Source organism: Ursus americanus, chromosome 11 (assembly GCF_024610735.1).
Source record: "Ursus americanus isolate L20-20 chromosome 11, mUrsAme1.1.p, whole genome shotgun sequence".
NCBI classification, from domain to species: Eukaryota; Metazoa; Chordata; class Mammalia; order Carnivora; family Ursidae; genus Ursus; species Ursus americanus.
This window is the reverse complement of record NC_142137.1, coordinates 74,943,016-74,965,928: the sequence shown is the minus strand read 5'-3', so window position 1 is coordinate 74,965,928 and position 22,913 is coordinate 74,943,016. Positions and strand designations below refer to the sequence as shown.

General features: G+C 47.8%; 1 protein-coding gene across 6 annotated transcripts in view; it reads right to left on the bottom strand.

The window, feature by feature from the left end:
• Positions 1-22,913, bottom strand: part of SMOC2 (SPARC related modular calcium binding 2) — a 154,853-nt gene that overhangs the window by 40,173 nt on the left and 91,767 nt on the right. For all 6 annotated transcript variants that reach the window (XM_087865691.1, XM_045770611.2, XM_087865693.1 and 3 more), the window contains exon 8: positions 3,309-3,495. In XM_087865691.1, coding sequence (XP_087721817.1) covers positions 3,309-3,495 — 187 coding nt within the window. The remainder of the gene's footprint in view (positions 1-3,308; positions 3,496-22,913) is intronic.

Sequence of the window (22,913 nt, the reverse complement as noted above, 5' to 3'; positions counted from 1 at the left end):
CACAGGCTCACCCAGGTGCCTGGGCTCCAGCCCGCAGGAAATCTGTACACTGCGGCCAAGATGTCAGTTCTGACATGAAGCAGCAGGAGGACCAGGACGCGCTTCTGCATCTGCTCCAGCCCATGTCTGCTTCTACCCAGATGATCGCCCAATTAGAAACCCCATGAGAAAGAAGCTGTGTCCACCCTGGCCAGCAAACAGTGTCGGGTTATTGTCCTCAGCTCAGTCTACCACAAAATCCATGCCTTTTAATTATCTTGCTCGGTGACATGAGGGAAAGGGAGTTGGCTTATTATGACCATGCATTTTATATTTATGGCTCCTTTCTGTCTTGGATTTTTAAATTATTCTTCCCCGTCGGCAAATATAAATAGGATAACTGAGGGAGAAAACCTGAATCGCCTACCCAAATATAAAGCAAAACTATAACGCAACTCCCTGGAACTGCTTATTTCAGCAAATCGTAAGAAAGTAGCATGAATGCGACAGAGGGTATTTCAACAGTAATGCAGAGGACTTCCTGACACTGAGCTGGTCAGTCACAGAGAACCAGGGGTCGGTGTGGGCTGATAAAGCTGGCCAGCAGCTTTCCAGATATCCCTTCATGTTGATAATTTTGACTGATTTCCCCACATCCACGTCTCCCTAGAAATCAATTTAAACTAATCCCATTTTTCTTGCCAGGACGGGTGTAGCCATGGTCATTTAACCCAATTCTGGCCCATAATCCATGCATTACATTTGCTAGGGGAATTTAGGGAAGGTTGTTTGGCTTCCTAAGACAGAGAGAGATGGGTGGTGTATCCTCTGAGCACTGTGGTGTCTGGGTGAGATCCTGGATCTCTGCAGCCATCCTGTGATAATGAGAAGAGTCTGTCCAAGGGCAAAGACAACTGTGTCCTTGGTGACGTCACCAAATCACAGTGTCAGCTGAAATGGCGCTTTCTCCATCTCTGTAATTCTTACGTGTGGTCATATAGTCCCTTGTTTATGCCTGCTTGTCAGACTTACCACTGTTAGAAATGAAAAACGTCCTAATCGATACACCCCACCTTTGGGCCAAAACACCTGGGTTCTGCCTCCGGGGCCTCCACCGTGCAGGGCAGCGCTCACTCGCTCTGTCTGGACTGCGCTCCCACAGCACCTTCAGGACTTGACTCCAGCACCAGCTCTCTAGGCAGCGCCCTGCCCTTTCAGTTCGAGCTGAACCTCGCCAGCACGCCTCCTATTTCTGGTTTAGTTTCCTCCGGAGCACTCGTCACTCGCCAGCACGTTGGCGAATGGATATTCGCCAGCACAAAGGGATATCTGGAAAGCTATCTGGCTCACCTACTTCCATGCTTTGCTATAGTCTGTTCCCTCCATTGGAACATAAGCCCCATGGAAGCATGGATTCTGGTCCACTTTGTTTCCTGTACATCCCCTGCCCCTACAACAGCGGGCACAGCAGTGAAGGCGCTGGAGAGTGGCCCCGTCCCACGCCTGGTGCCACGTGATGTGCGGCACAATGGCCCTTCCTCTGCGAGCAGAAGGCCCGGTCCAGGGGAAAGTCTGGCCAATTCGAGTGAGGGGAGGCCCCTGAGGGTCTGTGGGGAAGGCTGTCCTTGCTGTCAGAACGAGTCACCAACTATGTCGGGTGATGCTTCTAGCAACCTCGTCAGGGATAAGGCACAAAGCTGGCCCATAAGTCTAAGACGGCCAAGCAGGAAGAACCAAAAAAGTGGCTGATTAAAGTATGTCCTCGAATTCCTGAGATATCCCAACTTCCTTCACGTCTGAGGTGTGTGACTTGCCAAGATTTGAGCTGGTGGATGTGAGGGCTTCCCTTTTGCTGCAATGGGAAGTGGTGCCACTTGCTCCTTCCCTGACATTCCCCAAGCAGCAGAGAAAGCCCTTGAGAGAGGAGACCTGCTCTGCTGGTCAACGCTCTTTCCTCAGTCCCTAGAATAGTGATGGGCTATTGCTGACCATCGGCATTTGGGAAGGAAGGAAGGAAGGAAGGAAGGAAGGAAGGAAGGAAGGAAGGAAGGAAGGAAGGATAGATGGATGAAATGCTGCTTCCTATGGCTTCTCAGAAAACAGTCCTCCCTATACACATGTGCACAGAAACCTAAACAAACTTTTCATACCAAAACCTTAAAAAGATCTGTGTTCTTTTCAAGCTGTGCAGAGCACACCTGTGCGGAACAATGTCCAGCAGCACCCCTGCAGTGGCCGGACCTCAGCCTCCGGCCTGAACTCCCTCGTCTGGAGTCCGCTCTGCCCCGTTGCTTCTGTGAGCACGGCGTGGAAGGCACGCCACCTTCCACTGCGGCCAGCGTGAGCGACATGATGGCCACCAGCTTTAATACGATTGCATTAGCCCAATTTCGAAGCAGGATCCCAAGGACACTGGTTTTATCGGATGAGCCCAATGGGGGCCAGGTGTGTGTGGAGTCCATGGGGACGAGACGTTTATTCACCGGTCACCTGGACTTGGCTGCCTGGAAGCTACCGTGGAGGCTTTCCTCCTCGAAATGTCTCATGATCACACTTGAAAAATTGGGGGAAATAATTGAGCAAGTGTCAAAATGCCTGTGCCCAGGTGCTGGAGAGGAAAACAGGGGCTACATGGGATAACTTCTGAGAGACAATATTTTTTGTCCATTTGTAAATTATTTTTATATAAATCTATGAACAAAGATCAATTCCTGTAACAAAGAACTGCAAACTCGTCTTCACTCCTGTTTACACAAATTTCGTGAGCACGTCGTGTGCTTTGCGTGGGATGATGCAACCCTTTGCTCCAACTCACACAAAACAGGAGTGAATAATTTTTTTGTATCTCAGACCCTTGCACAGCGATTGTTGCTCTCGCCTTGAGCACATTCTCTTTATGTTTATGCTACAGAAAGCCACTTCAAGCAATCCGTTCTTTCAGCCTGTGGAACGCTTGGCTCCCTTTGCCAAAACCAGAAGCACGAGGAAGTTGCGGATGGTGCCTGAGTGCCCACCATGCCGGATCCCAGAGCCGGTTTTCACCATCCAGCCTGCGTGCGTAACGACATCACGTAAAGACCTCAGCCTTCACGGCTCCTGCTGTCACTCACGCAGGCAGCTCCCGGCGGCCATCAGAGACACGGTTTCCTCCAGCTTCTGGCGGCCAGAGCCGTCGGTTTCTGCAGGCTTGCCGTACAGGGAGGTGAGCCCATGGCTGGCACGGTCCAGCAGCCAAGCGAGATCTGGGCGCCGGGCATCCATGCCAGCGGCACCCACGGGGGCCTGCCTTCCCCATCTCCTCCCTCCCCGGACCATGGGAGCAGCTTTACCTGGTGGACGTGCCGGGGATGGGGCGCCCAGTGTCCACCAGGACGCACCAGCAGTAGCCGGTGGAGGGGTGACACTGCACTGGCTTGTAGAGGCCGCCGTGGGCGCACTCAGGGATCACCACGTTGTCGTTCTTGGGCTGCCTGGCCTCTTCCAGGGCCGACTGCTGCTCCTGGTCACACGAGGACACTAGGGGAGGAAAGACAGGTGTGAGCACACAGCGCATAGGCAGCCCCACGCGGAGCCCCTGAGGGTGTGACTGGAAGGCTGCAGGGAACCAGGAAGGAAGGGGCAGACAGTTCTGGAGGGACTCAGGGCACGGCCGGCCCATCACCCCTGTGGCCACTCCTGTTACAGATGGGGTGGCTCTGGACACAGGACTGGACTGCATGAAAATCAGGACGACAGCAGTCTGGGTGGTAGGCACCGAGGCCATTTGTAAGCATTTTCAAACATCCTCTTGCCATCAGTGCTGGACCGAGAATCATTTTCTACTTCTTTCCATTTTGTCACTAACTTTTATCGAAGATGGTGCTGCAGCAAAGGGAGTGAAAGCCTATGTGTCCGGCTTATTTCTGAGCACAGTGGAGCCCCGTCTCAGCGGACCGTGAACCTGGGGCCCCCGGCGGAAACAGCCCCCATGCGTGTGTGTAGCGTGCAATCACGGAGGGACAGCTGCTGTTGACGATGACAGACACAGTCTAACAGCCTCTAACACTCATGCAGCAGAACAGCCGCTACTTAGAGTTTCCACACGCTAGAGCTGCCCTCGTTCGTTTCACGGGTTTTCTCGTTTAGCCACTTGGCAGATGAGAAGACAGAGGAAGGTACAAGTCACATGGGGAAGGCCAGGCAGTTAGGAAGGGGCTGGCCCAGGATGCAGATCCGGGCCTGTCGGATTCAGAAGCACATGGGCTGACAGCTCGCCAGCCCGCGCCCCGCTGCCTCTGGGCAGACGGAAATCTCACGCCATCTGTGTAACGCTGGTTTAAGTAAGCCACCTGCCAAACGGTACGGAGGTTCCTCAAAAAGTTAAATATGGAGCTACCCTACAACCCAGCAACTGCACCGCTGGGTGTTAACCCAAAGACTATAGAAACACCTGCTCGAGGACACCTGCGCCCCAATGCTCATAGCAGCATTATCAACAACAGCCAAACTGTGGAGCGAGCCCAAACGTCATCGACTGATGGATGGACACAGAAGACGTGGTGTATGCACAATGGAATATTATTCAGCCATAAAAAAGAATGATATCTTTTTGCTGTGTTTGCAATGATATGGATGGAGCTAGAGAGTCTGATGCTGAATGAAGTCAGTCAGAGAAAGACAAGTACCAGACGATCCCACTCATAAGTGGAATTTAAGAAACAAAACAGATAAACATAATGGGGAAAAGTGAGAGAGAGAGAGAGAGAAACCAAGCTGCGGACTCTGAACTACTGAGAACACATGCTGGCGACCAGAGGGGAGGTGGGTGGGGGGATGGGGAACAGGTGACGGGGACGAAGGAGGGCACTTGTGATGAGCACCGGGTGATGCATGGAAGTGAGGAATCACTAGACTGCACACCTGGCACTAATGTAGCACTGTATGTTAACTGACTGGAATTTAATTAAAATTTGGAGATAAAAAAGAAAACTCTAGAAGTAAGCAAATCTCATGGGGTATTCACACTCTAGCATCACAACAAAGGGAGTCCTGTCTACTCAGGAGTCCTCCGATGGTAATGAAGTTGAGTCAAATACAGTAAAACGTGGAGAATACCGTATCCTTCACTACAAAGTCACACGTGGTTTAAAATGTAGTTCAGAAATAGCGTATTCCAAATGTTCCTCTTCCGGATCCCTCCAGCCTAAATACATGACAGTAAAAATTAACACTGGCAAATTAAATCACCCTCCCCACATATTTTAAAGAAAATGTGGGCCCTTGTCTCAGGTTTGTCTTTGGAGTGGGGTTTCTCCCGGTGTGGCCTGTGACCACTGAGCAGGAAGCAGGTCGAATGAGAAACCTGAGCCACGGCCACTCACCCTCTGACCCCAGGAGGCTTGAGGTCAAGGCTAATCACAGAGCTGCCGTGTCTCGGGGGCAGGGGTGGTCAGCCCCCCAGTCACGGAGGAGCTGCAGAGAACTGAGCCCTGCGTTCACGGTCATGCGCGCGGCTGACCACAGAGCGGCTCCCCACCCCAGGCCCCACACACCCAAGAGCACACCCGCCCTCACCCAGAGCTGTCGTGTGGCGTCTGGAAATGACATTCTTTTGCTTTCACATTTCTCCTTACAAAGGAAAAGAAAAGAATGCACTGAGTGAATATATTTGATATAAAACTCTCTATAGCAGTTTTCTGCTTATGCAACGATTTTCTGCAACTTACGCTTCAGTCTGCTTTGGGACTAGCTAGCTACTATGTGCAGGGATTTTATGACTGTAAATGTGACATCAGACAGGTGGAACCACCGAGCAGCTGAGGAGTGCGCTCCTGCGTCGGTGCCGGAGGCTGAAGGCTGGGCTGAGTGCCTGAGGAAGACGGGCACCTGCCTCGGTCCCCGCCACGAGCTGGACGGTTAGACGTGCACAGTTTGACATATGGACCGTGTTTCAGAAGTGTTAGCTTTTATTTCCACTATTCCCCCAATGCTAAAAGAGTGGCTGGCATATAACAGGCACTCAGTAAATTTCTTTTTAGATAATAAACCATGGTTATGATATTAATAGTTGGAAAACTATCCAGATTTTAGCCTCTCTAGCAACTCCATGTACTACATGAGGGTAACCATACACGGAATTCTGTGATTAACCCCTTACTGACATTACCAAATGCTATTAGATTTTTTTTTAAACCATGTAAATTCCCGTGTATGTACTAGAAAAACATAGAAATGTTGCCTTTTAGGTCCTCCTCTGTGTTCTACTCAAAAAGTATGTTCCCTCCCGTAGCCTCCTGGACTGAACACAGCCTCCTTCCCGGACAAGGGAGACTGAAGCTTAATTAATCACCATATCTACCCAGATCCACAGTTTGTAGGATAATCACAGAACCCACGAATCATCCATATGTCACAGTAGGTGCCAAATCATTTTCATGGATAAGAGAGAGAAGGAAGAAATCGGCCCTTGGGTGCACAGCACAGCTCGCGTTCCTAGCGGCACATGCCCTGGTCGCCGCACAGAAAGCCCCGTGTGGACAGCTGTCCCGGTGGCCAGGGCTCCAGGCCGGCACCGAACAGCCGGGAGGCCTGAGGCCAGTCTGCAGAGTCCTGGGCTGGGTCCAGCCGTGCCCACTCGGGTGCTGCCTGCCTGGCACATAAATATTGAGGAGGCTGATGGGTGGTCTCTGGGGCCGTCCAGACCACGGAACCCACTCCGGGACCCCGGGGAGCAGCCGTCTGAGCTCCACTCTGTGAGGCCTCCAAGTATTTCCAATAAATTCCCTGTGGCTTTAGTCACCCAGAATCTGATTTTTTTTTTTTTTTTTTTTTGTCTGTAAGTGAAGAACTTAAACAACAGGGTTCTGATCCTTGAACAGTCCGACCTTAGGGCTGGCATTTGGTTTTGATTTCTGCAGTAACACTCATGATCCGTGGGTCCGACACACCCTGCTTGAAGACCCTCTCTGTGTCAGGCACTGTTCCAGCTGCTGGTGAGACAGCCCATGTCGGCGACTTCTAAATACACAAAAACGATCAGTGGCCACTCCATTGCTTATACAGCACCACCTGATTCTTTTATAATTTTAATTTGTGCCTTTTGAGTTCTGTCCTATTCTGTATACTCGAGATTTTGCTCATCTGATACACAGATGCATAAATAAAATCCAACCATGCATGACGTGGTTATTGTAAAGAAGCCTTCACTCCTACTCCGGCTTGGAAATTGTCAAGAAGAAAATGACGGTGACTTGACTTCTTGCTGCGTTGTCTGGTAAGTCACCGTAGGTCACGAGAAGTCACCGAGGAAAGCAGAGTGGAGCCACATCTCCGAGGCAACTAGGTGCTGCTTTTCAGAAACCCGTAGTCAGCCCAAGACTAAATGGACTTAGACCCTCGGGAGAATCAGCGAGTGCCGAGGACTGCTTTTCCAGCAGGCACCCCCCGAAAACGCACCGCTCGCTGTAGCATCCACTTGGTTCCTTTTCAGAAATTTTATTAGTGAACGGAATTTATGGTGTGATTATCTGGGCACAAAATACTCCCCACGCTCCGTCCAAGGACATACTGTATCTATAGAAATGGTTCTGGGAAATTCCTGAAATGTCCCTTTTGAGTATTTTATTTCATATTTGCAGATTCATTATAAGCAAAATAAGATTAAGTCAACAATCTCATAAAATTTGCCAAGAATGTTGTAAAATATAGAAGATATTATAGCTGGATCAGAAGAAATTTCATGCTTGTTTGCATAAACACCCTGGTTGGTTAGAAATGTTAACTGAGGCAATTTTATTTGGTAAATTTGGTTCCATGGGGGGAATTCAATCTCAGGGAAATGCAGTTGTGTTTCCTGTTAGTGAGGGCCATCAGGGGGGAAGAAGACCTCCAGACAAACCACTGAGGACCCCTGAGAACAGAGGCTACACAGAAGCATGATTTCTGCGTTGGAAAGTGGAGCCCCCAACGAGACGGCCGCAGACCCAGGGAACCTGACCACTGGTTCCACACCAGTCACGCTGGGGCCACGGGAAGATGCATAATCACCCATTGCTCCCTGAGGGACATCAGGCACTCACAAATGGAGGGGAATGGGGAGCAAAGCAAAGTAAGTCATATTTCACCACAATTCCGAAGCTTTCAGTCACTGAGACACATCGGAACACGGCTGCAAAAGGGACAGGTCTTGAGGAAGGTCCAGACACATGTTGATAAGACCCCACAAAACATTAGAGAAGGACACAGGGAAGAGGGACCGTTTCTGGAGAGAACAGAGCAGTGAGGATGGAAACAAGGAAACGCGGGAGGAGAGCCTGGCCTGAGGAATGTGGTGACCAGGTGAAGGCCCTCAAGCGTGACATAGAGGTGTCAGTGCCTGCAGCCGGCCAGACCCGTCAGGTTATAGAGGCCGCTGAACTTGGGGTTTTAAAACAGTGATATTATTAGAAGTTAGATTGAACCCATTCCAAAAAATGGCCATCAATGGCAAAAAAATAAAGTTTGGGATTCTGGAAAATCATTCAGCAAGAAAATAAAATAATTAATGCCTACAAAATTCAGAGTATAATACCCAGTTTGATCCATTAGACACAAATATTTCAGTTTTCTTTCCTATTCGGCAGGGCTTTACTGCTGTAATTTACTCTTACACTAAATGTTGAGGAGCTAACGTATGAAGGAAGACAGATCGAAAAAGAAAAAAAATGAATAGAAGGAATTTTGATGTGAGGTCACAGAAAGGGCAGGAGGTATGATGCGTCAGAAGTCACTGAATCTGTCCAAGAGAAACTGCCCAGAGTCCCTGTTTGGGAAATGTCCCCAGGGGAAAAGAAAAGCTGAGATGTTATTTAGAACTGATGGTTGGTTAAATGTGTATTTTTCCAATTAAACAGGTGGGGAAAAGAGCCTTGGGGGTAAATGAGGCTCCTGTTCCCGCAGAACCAGAAAGTGAGTAGAAGCCTCCCCGCACAGCTATGGGGGGGCAGGGACAGAACAGGATGGTGGTTCTGAGCCCCTGCGGTGTCATCAGGGAAAACGTCAGGTTCTGGAGTCGGAGTCAGGCCCTCAGCCTTCCTGGGTCCCTCAATCTCTCGTCTCACCAACTTCAGCAAAGGTCAAATCCCATGTCCTCATGTACGCCCACCCTGCCTGTCTCCCAGGATGACCGACTGAGTCAGTCACACATACAAAGTGATAGGCTCCATACGAACTTAAAGTATTACTAACATCGAGCCCAAGATTTACATAACCCACGAGGCAGAGACACAAGGATTAAAAAGAACAAGACTCACAGCCCAAAAGAAAATTTAGATGCATCAATACCATGCATGTAGGCTTTTTTTAAATCACATACTCAAGCATCAGACTGGGGAAATACTAGATTTTTCTGTAACTGGTGGATTCATCGATGCCCACGTTCACATTACATTATCCTACTAATGGCCTGGTGCACCAAGTAATGATACATAACGAAGCCTCACATTATTGGTAGGAGTTGAAACAGCTGATGGCATTTCTGCTACACGTTCTTCACTTTCTGTGTCTGGCCATTGAGGCACCTACTCCGCTCTCAGTGTCACATACGCAGTTCGTCATGCCGCCAAATCCCAGCATTCTCTACAGAAGAGCAGCCTTGCATTCAGTTTATCAGGTCCGTTCTCATCCAGGCCACTGGCTTTCAGCAATCCAGATGGTTCTGCTCTTGTCACGGCTTCACTGGCTGCCCTGCTGACACCTTGAGCCCATGCGGAATGCGTTAACCCTTCAACACAATTGCGATGATTGCACTGAACTTCCTCCCTAGCTCGCTCCACTTACTCTTGCACAGGTCCGAGCAGGTGTGCTCTCCCTGGCTGCACGAGCTTGCCAATGCGTGTGGCTCAGATGCCCCGTTCTGGGCAGACTCCTGAGAAGCACTTTGGAGACAGTCCGCCTCAACAGTTTTCCGTTACAATAGAAGTACAACCCCAGTTTGTTTCTACAAATTTTAATTTCTACGATCACATAACAACTCTGTATTTTTAGAAAACTACCTCTGTAAATTCGGTTGGATTAAAAAAAGAGTTAATTTTAAAAATTATTTTATTTTCCAAACTAGCAATTGATTTTGGTGACTTAAAATGTGTCTGACAGTGTGTTCAAATAATCTGACAACCAAAGGAAAATTAGATTATAACAAAGAGCTGCAGGACATTTATGAACTTCAAGGGGGAAAAAAAACCTCTTAATTGACGATCTCATTAACTGTATACCACTTGATTTTAAATATGATGATGCCCAAAGCATTTTAAAAAAAATCACATCCATTCGAAAAAAAACAACAAAAAAGAGACCTTTGGGTTTGGCCCCATTTTAAGAACATGCAGGCTGCATATGTAAGTTCTTCTGGCTACTTCACCTTCGAAGAGTTGCACATTAATATTTAGGGTTTCATTGTTCACTTTCCAAGAGGCACAGAATCCTGAAAATGTCCTTTAAAAACTAAAATACTTCAAACTGTGTCTTTGCCCGTCCCCATACCCACCAGCGTAGACACAGAATTCTGACACCAGCAGCTCATCACGAGGTTCTAGTTACTTCTTCTTGACTCTGTTTTTCCCTTGTTCCATTCTTAGTCATCTGTACACTGTGCAAGGGCTCCACGCCTGGTCCCAAATCCTCCACAGCAGGGTTGCTCTTGCTTGTGTTGTTGCGCAGAGTGCTGCCCAGCTGTTGGCTGGTCGGTTGGTATTGTTGTTTTCCGTAAAGGGACCCTGTGTCCCTTTATCCACGCAATAATCTGCTCTTGGTACATTTTGTTTTCCAAGACATACCTTGTTATTAAAGAATTGTGTAAAATTGTTATTTAACCCTATATAACCAATACTCTTAGAGTTCTTCAGAAACTATTTGCAGGTATTGAAAATGTGCCTATCCATTACCCTAATAGTTCTAGCTCATTGTATTTACATGAACTCATATCTAATTTATACTGACAGATTCTATATTCTATGTACTCTCATCTGATTTATTTCTATAAATGAAAGGGCATTCAACAAATTTAATATTCAAAGTCAGCATTGTTACTTAAATCTCTGGTAATCCTTCCAAAAATACGGCAGGCTGCACAATGTGAAATGGAGATTAAACAAGATAAGGAGAAACACAGCATCAAGATTCAGTTTAGTCTGACCTGGCTTAGGGAAGTCAGGTAAATTACAGGAATCATTTGCCAGACGGTACCATACCCGTGTAACTCCTCGTAAGATGGTCAGCGGGGCTAATGGAAAAATACATGAGAATGTTTAGAAAGAAGGATAAGGTGTCTTGTAAAATTGAGGGGACTATTTAAAAAACTAGAAATAATCTTCAGTAACTCTGTTTGATATTTTAATAACATTATGCCCTACAAAATGTTTTTAGTTATAGTAAAACTACCCATTTTTATTTTTTTTATAAAAATGTGGAGTTTATTTTTTTTAATGTTTTTTTATTACATTATGTTAGTCACCATACAGTACATCCCTGGTTTTTGATGTAAAGTTCCATGATTCATTAGTTGCGTATAACACCCAGTGCACCATGCAATACGTGCCCCCTTACTACCCATCACCAGCCTATCCCATTCCCCTACCCCCCTCCCCTCTGAAGCCCTCAGTTTGTTTCTCAGAGTCCATAGTCTCTCATGCTTCATCCCCCCTTCTGATTACTCCCCCCTTTCTTTATCCCTTTCTTCTCCTACCAATCTTCCTACCCATTTTTAGACAAAGAGATTTAGGTGTTCACTTTTATTAAGGTGAACCACTTTGTCAATTAAATGGCAAAACTCCCAGAAAACTGGTATTAGAAGATAACCTTCTCTATCTGCTAAAAAGCATATATTTTAAAAACCCACAGCTAACATCAGATATAATGATAAAAGACTGGATGCTTTCACTCTAAGATTGGAAACAGTCTCACCACTTCTATTTGTCATTACACTGGATATCCTAGGCAAGGCATTAAAGTAAGAAATAGAAACACATAAAGATGGGAAAGAAAAATGCAGAACTTTCTTTAATCACATGTGACAGAATTACGCATGTAAGAATAATCTAAAACATCTACAAAGAAAATACTTCTAGAATTAATAAGTGAACATAGCAAAGTCTCAATGTTTAGTGTCAGTCTACAAAAGCACCTATAATTCTATGTAGTAGCAGTGAATAACTAGAAGATAAAATTTTTTAAATGGCATCTCTGATAACATCAAAAACATCAAATAAACGTATGAAAAGATGTGCAAGACATTGAAAAAGCATTGCTGAGGAAAATGAAAGGAAGAGAACACAAGTGGAAAGAGATGTACCATGTTCATAGATCAGAGGTCTCAGTGATGTTATAATGTTCGTTCTTCCCAAATTGCTCTGTGGTTTCAACGCAATTTCTATGAAAGTCCTAGCAAACTCTGGGCGCCTGGGTGGCTCAGTTGGTTAAGACTCTGCCTTCCGCTCAGGTCATGATCCCAGGGTCCTGGGATCGAGTCCCACACTGGGCTCCCTGCTCAGTGGGGAACCTGCTTCTTCCTTTCCCTCTGCCCCTCCCCCTGCTTGTGCACTCGCTCTCTCTCTCGCTCTTGCTCTTGTTCTCTCTCAAATAAATAAATAAAGTCATTTTTAAAAAAGTCCTAGGAAGCTCTTTTGTGGAAATTGACATTTTCATTCTAAAATGTACATGGAAAATCAAAAGACCTGAAGTATCCAAAACACTCTTTCAAAGGAACAAAGTTGGACTAATATTACCATGTTTGAAAAGTGATTATCAAGCTGCCCATCCAGACAGTATGTGCCTGGAATAAGGAGAGCTAAGTACATAATGGGAAAAATAAAGACTTCATAAATAGACCCAAAAATATACATTCAATTGATCTTTAACAAGTCACCAAAGCAATTCAATAAGGGAAAGTCTTTTCAACAAATGATTCTAGAACAACAGGCTATCTACATGCCAATAAAAAATAAATAAAGCCTAAATCACACTGATACAACAATTTTCACAATGATTTAGAGATCCAAACATAAAAGCTAAAAAAATATAAAGGCTATAAAGAAAATACATGAGACTGTCTTTGTGATTCTGGCTTAGACTAAGATTGTTAGGGCAGATATAGAAAGCACTAAGCACAAAAGAAAATTGCGGTAAATTGGACTCTATTAAAACTTAAACTAATGCTCACCAAAGACACCATTAAAAAAGTAAAAGGCTAAGCCACAGACTGTGAGAAAATGTCCCTAATGCATTATTCAGGTTATATACATGATTCCTACACATCAGTAAAAAAGACAAACAATTCCATTTAAACTGGGCAAATATTTGAACAGACACTTCAGAGAGAGAAACACAACTGAACAATAAGCACTTGAAAACACTGCTCAGCATCACTGGTCATCAGGAAAATGCAAATTAAGACCTCAGTGGCACAGCACCGCGTGCTGCTAGAGCGGCCCACGTGAGAAACACCGAGCCAAATGCTGGGACTCTCACATGGGTGTGAAATGAAAGGAACGCTCTGGAAATCTACTCTTAGGTATTTATCCAGCAGTAATTAATAACCCATCCATAAAATCTCTGATACAAGAACAGGTACGGCAGCTTTATTTATAACAGCCCAACCTGAGAGCGCTCAATTATCAAGGAGAAAGTGCACCACTGTGCACGTGCACACAATATACAATTACGCACGTAAGTTACAGAGAATAAATGGGCAATACATGTACCAGTAAAGATGGTAAAAATGGTAAAAAAAAAAATCTCAAAATTATCATAATGAGCAAAAAAGACAGAAACAAGGGGCTATATAGTACATTATGCTATTTACATGAAACTCTAGCCCAGGTAAAAGTAACATGGAATAATGGAATGATGGAATTCAAAACAGGAGTTACCTCTGAGAAGGCGATGACCCAGAAGGGCCCAAGGGAGCTAGCCCGGGGGCGGAGACCGTCCTGGTCTTGACGGAGTGTGGGTTACATGGGCGTTCCCCTTGTCAAAGCTCATCTCACGGGACACATCTCACTCATCTGTGCAACTCACTCTATACGAATTTCCTCAATAAACAAATCAATACTTCAATGAGTCTTTGAAAGTTTTTGAGATAAGAATAAAATAGGAATTCTAAGATACGAGAAAATATTGGCCATTTCATTGGCAGCACGCTCTTCCTTTTTCTGGTCTGTCTTATGATGGAGAGCACCTCGCAGCAGTGACGCACAGATACACGTGAAAGCCCCCGGTCAGTCCCCAGGAAGAGGTGCTTAATGATTGCTTAGCTTCTCCTTCTTTTTTCCAGTAGGACTTGGTGTTCCATTATCTATACATGCCACAAAGCAAAGAACTCTTAGCACGCAATGTGGCGAAAAGCACAGGACGTGAGCATCTCCAGGCTGAGTGTGACTCTAGACCCGTACTGTCAGCTTTGTCCGTGATAACTCTTGGGCCTCCAAGCGCTGACTTGATTGGTTCAAGAGAGTTCCCATTACAAGTGAGAGTAAGACCAGCAGAAGCTCTGTTTGGTCCCGCGTGCAAAGGACCCTGATCAACATAGGTATGAATCTGCTCTGTGAGGGCCTCCAGGGTAGAAGCAGGTCTCCTGTCTGGTCGGAGGGTCACATGAACAGCCCAGCACCCGCCCCTCGTCCTCACTCCCCCGGGACGGTCCTCAGTGTCCTCTGTAAGTGTCCTCTGCTGGCCTGCAACCTCATTGCTATTGGCTGGCCCGACTCCCAAGTGTTCGCAGGCCTGTAGCACGGCTCTGACGTGCGTGGACTGGAGCTTGTCTACCTCTGATGGCCTCTGCCAAGTCCCAATTACCGCTTCAGGCACAGCCCGGGAGGCCGGAAGAGCACTGTTTCCTCATCCGATTCCCGCACTCGTCCCTGCCTGTGTCTCACCTCCTCCAGTGTCTTCTCCAGTATCCACTCAGAATAACTGCACACTAACTCCAGAACCAACAGATGGCCTTGCCGGCCCATCCTTCCTCCCTCCCTCTCAGCAAGTTTCTGCAGCTTGTCCACACTGGCGGCGAGCCTTCCCTGCTCTGTGAACTACTGGGCGCGTGGGATGTCTGTAAGCATCAAGCGAGCTGGGGCTTGACAGGTGTGTGCATTTGGACCTGCTTTCCCCTGCTTCTGCTCTTGCTACAAGAAGAACATTCTCATTTTCTCACTCAAGCAAGGAGGATGAGGCATGGGGAGCAGAGCCCAGCGAAGATCAGCAGGTGCATGAGAAACAAACACTGACCATTGATCGCCGCAAACATCCTGGGGTCAGTTGTCATGAAACAGTAGGTCTCTATACAACACTCATTCCGCTGCATGCTTCCAAAACCAGTATCTCCTATTTTTTTGCATCTCCTTACGGTATTTTCAAAATTCTCTCAAAAAATATTCCTAATTAAGATACCAAATAATTTAAGCATTTTGTCACATTCCCTTATTAGTTCATGACCCTTGCTTTTAATGTGCACACAGTTAGTGACATGCTCACTGAGATCTGTGCTCAGCAAACACAGTACAAGGGGCACTGAGCTACCCAGGAGGGTGCACGGCCGCAGAGGGAGGGTCCACGGCTGGAGGTGGACACATAGGGCAGCAGAGGCCAGACTGGTGGACTCCTGAGCCAAGCTGAGGGATTTCCACAAGCGTGGAAAGCCTTGTAAGAATGTTAAAGACGGCTATGATCCTATTTGCACTTTAAGAACCCTGGTGGCGAGCTCTTTGAGAGAGGACCAACTTAAGACTGTCTCCCATTTCCTCACCTACACGGGATAATGAGGCCTGAGGATCTGAGGCCACAGGACACGTGAGGTGCAGCGGCAGACGCTGCGAACATGGGGGAGCCCAGGTGAAGATACAGAGACGATCTGCACAGATGCAATAAACGACTAAGGGTCCAACTAGAGGTGTGTCTAGACCACCGTTCTCTGGAAGGCCAAGGACACCCCGGTTTACCTCCCGAAGCACGCGGGTACACACACACTGATCCCGTCGGCACACTGGATCAGCGATGAGCCGCTCACCTTTGTTCTGTTGTTTTAAAAGGTATGTAAGTGCCACGGGGGCTCGTAAGCCGTGAGGTACTCTCCATAATACCGCGTACATGACACTTTGGGCGAATACATACGGTCTAACCTGTGGATACTACGGGTCTCACTGCTACGTAAAGGGAGGTCTGGGAAGTGCTGTGAGCTGTAAAAAGGACTTCACGTACACGAGTATGTCAGAGATAAAGTAACAGGCAGTTCGCTCAGTAGAATCCCACTTATAAACAGCATATGAATTTGCACATGAGCAGAGACGCGATCGACAGTTGGTAACATGTCGTGGGGATGCAGGACTACAGAGGTTTCATGTGCTGACCTCCTTTCGCATGTGCTCACTCTGTGAGGTGGGTTTACTGTCATCGTTTTACAAATTCAGTGACTGAACCAGAGAAGATAAATCATTGTCCCAATCTAGGTAACGAGTGGCAGAGACAGGACTGGAACCAAGCCATCCGGACCCCAAAGTGCGGGTCTGGGGTGAGCTGAGTGATTTGCATTTCTGACCAGTTACCAGATAAAGCTAAAACAGGCATATATTTCATCTGTCACTGATGTCATCAGAGTGGTTTCCATGTTTTCTTAGACTTGAATCCCTGATTTTTACTCATATTGTCTTCATCAGTCATGGAATTTCTGTGGTTTTCTTTTTAATTATACAACACAGATGATCAAAGAAGGAAAAATATTAAAAAAAATAAAAAGAAATGCACCCTTGCCATTTGATTTTCTAGAAATGGCAGATTGGGCTAAGGGAGCCCTTGAAACTTACAGTATGGATGGAATAGAATTACCCGCAGGTCTGCTTTCAGGAAGATGCCACGTGGGAGCCACGATGCTGAGGCTTTGTCCACGAGCAGCGCGCATTCGTGACCAGCCAGGCAATGTAATTCTGAAGGACGGTTTTTCAGATTCGCCCTTAATCCAGGGTCATTGCCTTAATATTTACAGGCAAGCGTCTGCATATTCTCCTGTAATCCTAATAATAACAGAATGAGGGGTATATATTCCCATCGTGTATTTTACCAACAGAACAAAGGGAGGTTCCGCAAAAGTTGATGGCTCACTCAAGATGGCAAAGCTAGGAAAAGCCGAGTGGGAATCCATACTCAGGCTATGGCACATAAACCCACGCACCAACCACGGCACCCCACCTCTCGCCGTCCTCTCTAGAAACACCGACAGTAAACAGACAATATGGGAAGCCCACAGCCAAACTCATATTTCCAAAAAAATAAAGATCTGGATGCAATGCATAGGTCTGGTTTCTTCGGAAAGAAAATAATGACCACGGGTGTCCATCCCGATTATTTTTCCCATATATGTGTATTTCCCATAGCAGCAGACCCAGACTTAAGTAACTATAGATCTAGAAGTCGTTCCCAATCGGAGACATGAGGTGTAGGCCCTGAAAGAGGAGGCAAGGACAGCCCCATAAGCCATGACAAGGAAAAGCCACCTTGGCCAGCTCTCAGAGCCCCTCGATGCTGAGGGAGCCTCAGTCACACCCCGTTCCCATCTGACCTCTCTCTGTATCTTCCCTGTGTCCCCACCGTCTTAGGAGGGCTCATCCATAGTGAAAGGCAACTTCACCAAAGTTTTCTGTCAGTGACAACTGCACAAACATCACTCTGGAGTGATCCTTTACCCTCTTATTTGCTTTTCCTCCATATTGAACCTAACTCTCGAAGGTGCTCCCCAGGTCCCATCCCGTTCTCCAACCTCCCCAGGGCTCTCCACACTGCAAGCCCCCACAGGGCTACCCTAGCCCTCCCACCATCATGGCACGGGCTTCAGCAGCCCTCACCAAGCAGCTCCACTGTGCGCACACCTTCCCAGCCACAGCTAATGACACCCCGAAGCCTTCCCCGGCATTGAGTGCCACACCCCTCGCCTGCTCCCTCCAGGACAATGCCCCCCTCATCCATTTTCTCTGCTCACAGCGCCTTTCATAGTTAGTGAGCTGCAAAGGCTCAAATGCGCTATAGAAATGTTACTTCTTTTCCTTTAAATTATGTAGAACTAGGAAACTGATTTTCTTGAAAGGGAGGTAAGAAAAGAAGTCTGATTTTATATTTGGATTCCTTAACAAGGGATCAGAATATTTTCCATTTTCAAATCTCACATTAAGACTTTTATCTGGTTTCATCTAACACAGCTACAAATAAAAACTGATACCACTGTCCTAGATTAAAATACACTGTGTCCACTCAAGCCACTATCCAGAGTTGGCCAAATTTCTCCAAACTAGGGGCGCCTGGGTGGCTCAGTTAAGCATCTGCCTTTGGCTCAGGTCATGATCCCAGGGTCCTGGGATCGAGTTCTGCATCCTGTCAGGCTGCTCCCTGCTCAGTGGGGAGTCTGCTACTCCCTCTCCCTCTGCCCCTCCCCCTGCTTGTGCTTGCTCCGTGGGTCTCTCTCTCTCAAATAAATAAATAAATAAAATCTTTTTAAAAATTTATCTGAATTAGTTTTCTTTGCGTGTAGATAAAGGAAAGAATACTGGGTTTTAAGTAATGAGATGAGAGAGAGAAAAAACAGAAGCAGCATTTGGACACAAATGACAGATGGTTGAGAACCACACCCCTACCCACGCCGCACAACCCGACGGACTAGATGTGTGTCAGGGTTCGGAACAGCGCAAACCCTCTCACCGTGTATTCTTGAGTTGACCTTTCAAAGTCTGTCCCTCATTTACAAAATGAGAAAATCAGCCCCTAGCTGCATCATCACTGTGAGACAGATGAAACAAGAGATACACAAATCCTGCCACACAAAGAGTTTCACGCTCACCTACCCCTCTCTCCAATGGGTGCGGGACAAGGCGCGTGAGGCCACGGGACTAAGCCAGCAGAACTGCATTTTACTGTAGGTTGACAGGACCCTCAGAACCAGGGAGAAATGATATGCCAATGCCTGAAAATCACGCCCCCAAACACCATGACCTGCATCCAGTTCCTTGTAACAGGTGTTTTTGCCGAGACTAATATATGAAATGACATTAAAAGCAGCTCTTTTAGGGACAGCAATTTGTTGTTACTAGAAGTAACTCAATCCTGAGGTAGAATTCTTCTCCCTTCTTGGAAAACACCACGTGGACCCTTTTTTGTTCTTGGGGTAACTGTTACTTCTGAAAATAGCCCTGGGAGCATTTGCCCTGAGCCTAGATGATTGCTTCTGTACGAAAGGGGATGAACGGGGGATGTGGGCCTATCTGCAAGGGAATGATTCGGAGATGAACAGACTATATACGATCCTAGCAGAAAGGGTCCTAGAATCATTTAGGTCCCCTGATGCATTCTACATTTCCTTAGCACTTGCCAGCACTGAAGCAATTCCCATCTGTCATCCTACTCAACTGCAACTGCTGAGGACTGCTGGGGGTCACTACATGCTGGCATGATCCAAACCACTTCTTGTGAGCTCATGGATACTCACGGTTTAGTCATGGGTACTCATGGATACTCACAGATACTTAAAGATAATCATGAGTACTCACAGATATTCATGAACACTCTCATACATGGTCATAGGTACTCATAGATACTCATGAGTACTCACACCTAGCCACAGATACTCCTAATACCCTCATACATGGTCACGGATGCTCATGGATACTCATGAGTACTCACACCTAGTCACAGATACTCATGAACACTCATACATGGTTGTAGACACTCACAGATACACATGAGTACTCACACCCAGTCATAGATACTCATGAACACTCATACATGGTCATAGATGCTCACGGATACTCATGAGTACTCACACCTAGGTACAGATGCTCATGAACACTCATACATGGTCATAGATACTCAAGGATACTCATGAGTACTCATACCTAGTCACAGATACTCCTAACACTCTCATAGATGGTCACAGATACTCATGGACACTCATACATAGTCATAGATACTCATGAATTCTCATGAGTACTCATACATGGTCACAGATGCTCATGGATACTCATGAGTACTCACATCTAGTCACAGATACTCATAAACACTCATACATGGTCATAGACACTCACGGATACACATGAGTACTCACACCTAGTCACAGATACTTGTGAACACTCATACTTGGTCACAGACACTCATGGATACTCAGTTTACTCAGTTCAGAAGCTGCCCTCATTACACCTTACAGGTGAGGATAGTTACATCTTACAGGTGAGGATACCCTCATAACTTGCCCAGGCTCCCTCAGCTCCACTCAGGCACTGCTGGCACATGGACCAGACTGTCCTACCCAGAGCTCAGCCACCAGCAGCACCTGGTAATTTCCCTCAGTCCTAACCACCTGTGCAACAAGCACCGAAACCACCCATGGGTCCCCCTCGTGGACACAGGTGCAGGGAAGTTCTGTGGCTTCCCAAGACTGTGCAACAAGTCATGGTGGAAGTAGGATACAAGCCAAGTTGTTAATCCCGAGGCAATGCTGCTTCCATTTCCTCAGCTGTGGTCTCCCAGAAGCTGGCCTCCCAGTCCTGGGCTCAGCTCACAGGACAGGGAATGATCAGCTCCTTCCACAAGGCACTACTGTGTCGTCACATCTGTGGCCTTGTCCAACCTTCGGTCCATGGCCTCGTTGCACAGGTGCACCTGACACTAAGCTAGATCTGAGCACCATTTGTGCCATGACAATGCAGCCGATGACCACTAGGGGAGGCTGGCGGGCACGCAGGGCCAGGGGCAGGACACCCACGCCTCGCACCCGCAAGCAACCACTGGCAACCTCAGGGAGGCCAGGACACATTTACAAGCTGCTCTCCTCTGAGACTGGCCCCAGTGAGAAATCCTGACATTCTTCAGTCACTTTCCTAATCACTGGACCAAGACAGCCAACGCAACTGAAACCAGAAGCATTATCTGTAATAGGGGCAAGAGGGGAAGAAACGAAATGTCATGAAGTTTAGGTGCCAGCAAGCTCTTGAACAAATGGAAGCAGAGGTGCTCAGATCATGGAAGGCACCCTAACTGGACTTTGGCCTCGAGATATTTTTTAAACATGGACAGATTTCAAAGGGCAAATCCCCATTTCAAAACAAGTATCTCTAAGGATACGGTGGCTTGAATCTCCTTTTCAGGTTTTCTTTGTTCTAGGAAACCTTCAGAAAGGGCCCTTCCTGCTCTGCCCATAATGTACGTCCCCCTACTTGCTTTCGGAGAAGCATCTAAATAGCCCAAATGAAGGTGTTTGGGCCCGAGGAGCCAAGTGTTCTCACTGGGGAGGTAAGTTTACACGTGTGGGTCCATCATGGGCCTCAGGCTGAGGAGTCAGTGCTTTCACCTCTGCCCACGTCCTCGGGGGAACTCCCCTAATTCTCCCCACCAGCAAGGGACTTGGATTGTCTGACCTCCCACTGCACTGAGCTCATCCACGTGCTTCCCAACCATCGTGACCTTACAGACACAGAGCTCCTCTGTTTGCTTGTGATGTGTCAATGTCTTGTCCCTACTCTAGAGCAGCGGTTCTCAAAGTGTGGCCCCAGGGCCCCCAGGGGATCCATGAGGTCATAACCACCTCTGTAAAATATCAACGTGTCCTTTGCTTTTTGATTCTCACAAATGACTTGCGATGACACAGACAGGATGTGTCCCTGGGTAGTAAACACTTGTCAGCTTTAACACTGACCAGAAATATTCAGATACAACCCAGGTTAAGAAAAGCTCTTTGACGTCCTCAATGAGGTTTAAGAATATAAAGGATTCTTCCACCAAAAAGTTTGAGAACTGTTGCATTAGACCATTGATTCAAATTATTCAAGAAGACCCTTGCGCTGGGCATGTCTGTGGACTCTTCTAATAATGGCGAATCTGGGAATGTTTGGGACTGGCCAGGCCTGTTCCACGCACCCGTCAGGATGCTCCCCACAGCCGTGCGTTGAGACCATTATCATCCCACCAGACAGCCGAGAGCTTCAGCCTGACCCACATGCGGGCTGAGCAGCGGAGCGCCGGCCCCAGGCGTGCGGCCTCTGCACCTGCTTCCTGGTGGCTCCGTGGGCGCGTGGCCCCCGGTGTCTGAGGTCAGGCTGTGTCAGGCCCTGGAGAGCTGAGAGCAGCGAGGTCACGGCTCGAGTGCAGGGCCAGGAGCTGGAGAGGGGGCAGTGTCACCGGAGAGCACGTCCGACGCGTGAGGCGGGTAGCTGGGGAGGACGCCGGCTGAGGAGGAGCCGGACTGTGGAGCTGTGTGTCCCCGAGCAGGCACCAGCCAGGGCGGCCGGCCCCACACCCAGGCAGGTCTCCCTCGGCCGCAGGGAAGGCCTCACGCTGCCCGGCATCGCTTATTTTTCAGTGTTTACGGCTGGTTCAAACGGCTCTGCCTGTGTTTTGCTTTCCTTGGCGAAGCCAGGCCCTCGGCTGGGCTCTTCCTTCTTCGTGACAGGCTCCTGCCGCTTCCCCGTCTTCGCGGGTCCGCGTGCCTCCCGCGGCCGGTGGGGGGGTCCCCGCATCCCCGCACAGGCGGCTCTGCCCCATACCCCAGCGAGGCACAGGGTGTGTGCTCTCCAGAGGGGCGTCAGCACACGGGGCGAGACTCGGAACCGAGGGGAAGACGGTCGTCAAAAGCGAATCAAAACACACATCTGAGGCTCATTGTGCGGCCTGATATCTACGTTCACTTTCAGTCACAGAACAACTGTGTTTGGATGTGAAGCTGCAGAAATAGGGGGCTCGTGGGCCACCCCTCCCGTCCGCGGGGGACCCTGCCGGGCCTGCCCCTCGCCCCAGCCCCCTCTAGCTCAGCTCCCCCAGACGCTCCCCCTCTGCGAGGCCGGAGGCCGCGCTCCAGCTCTCCCTGACAAGGGAGAGAACCGAAAAACACGTTTTGGCAGAAGTGTTCAAACACAGCAGAGTCTAAATATTTAACTTGTGCAGATCACAGCGCACAGGAA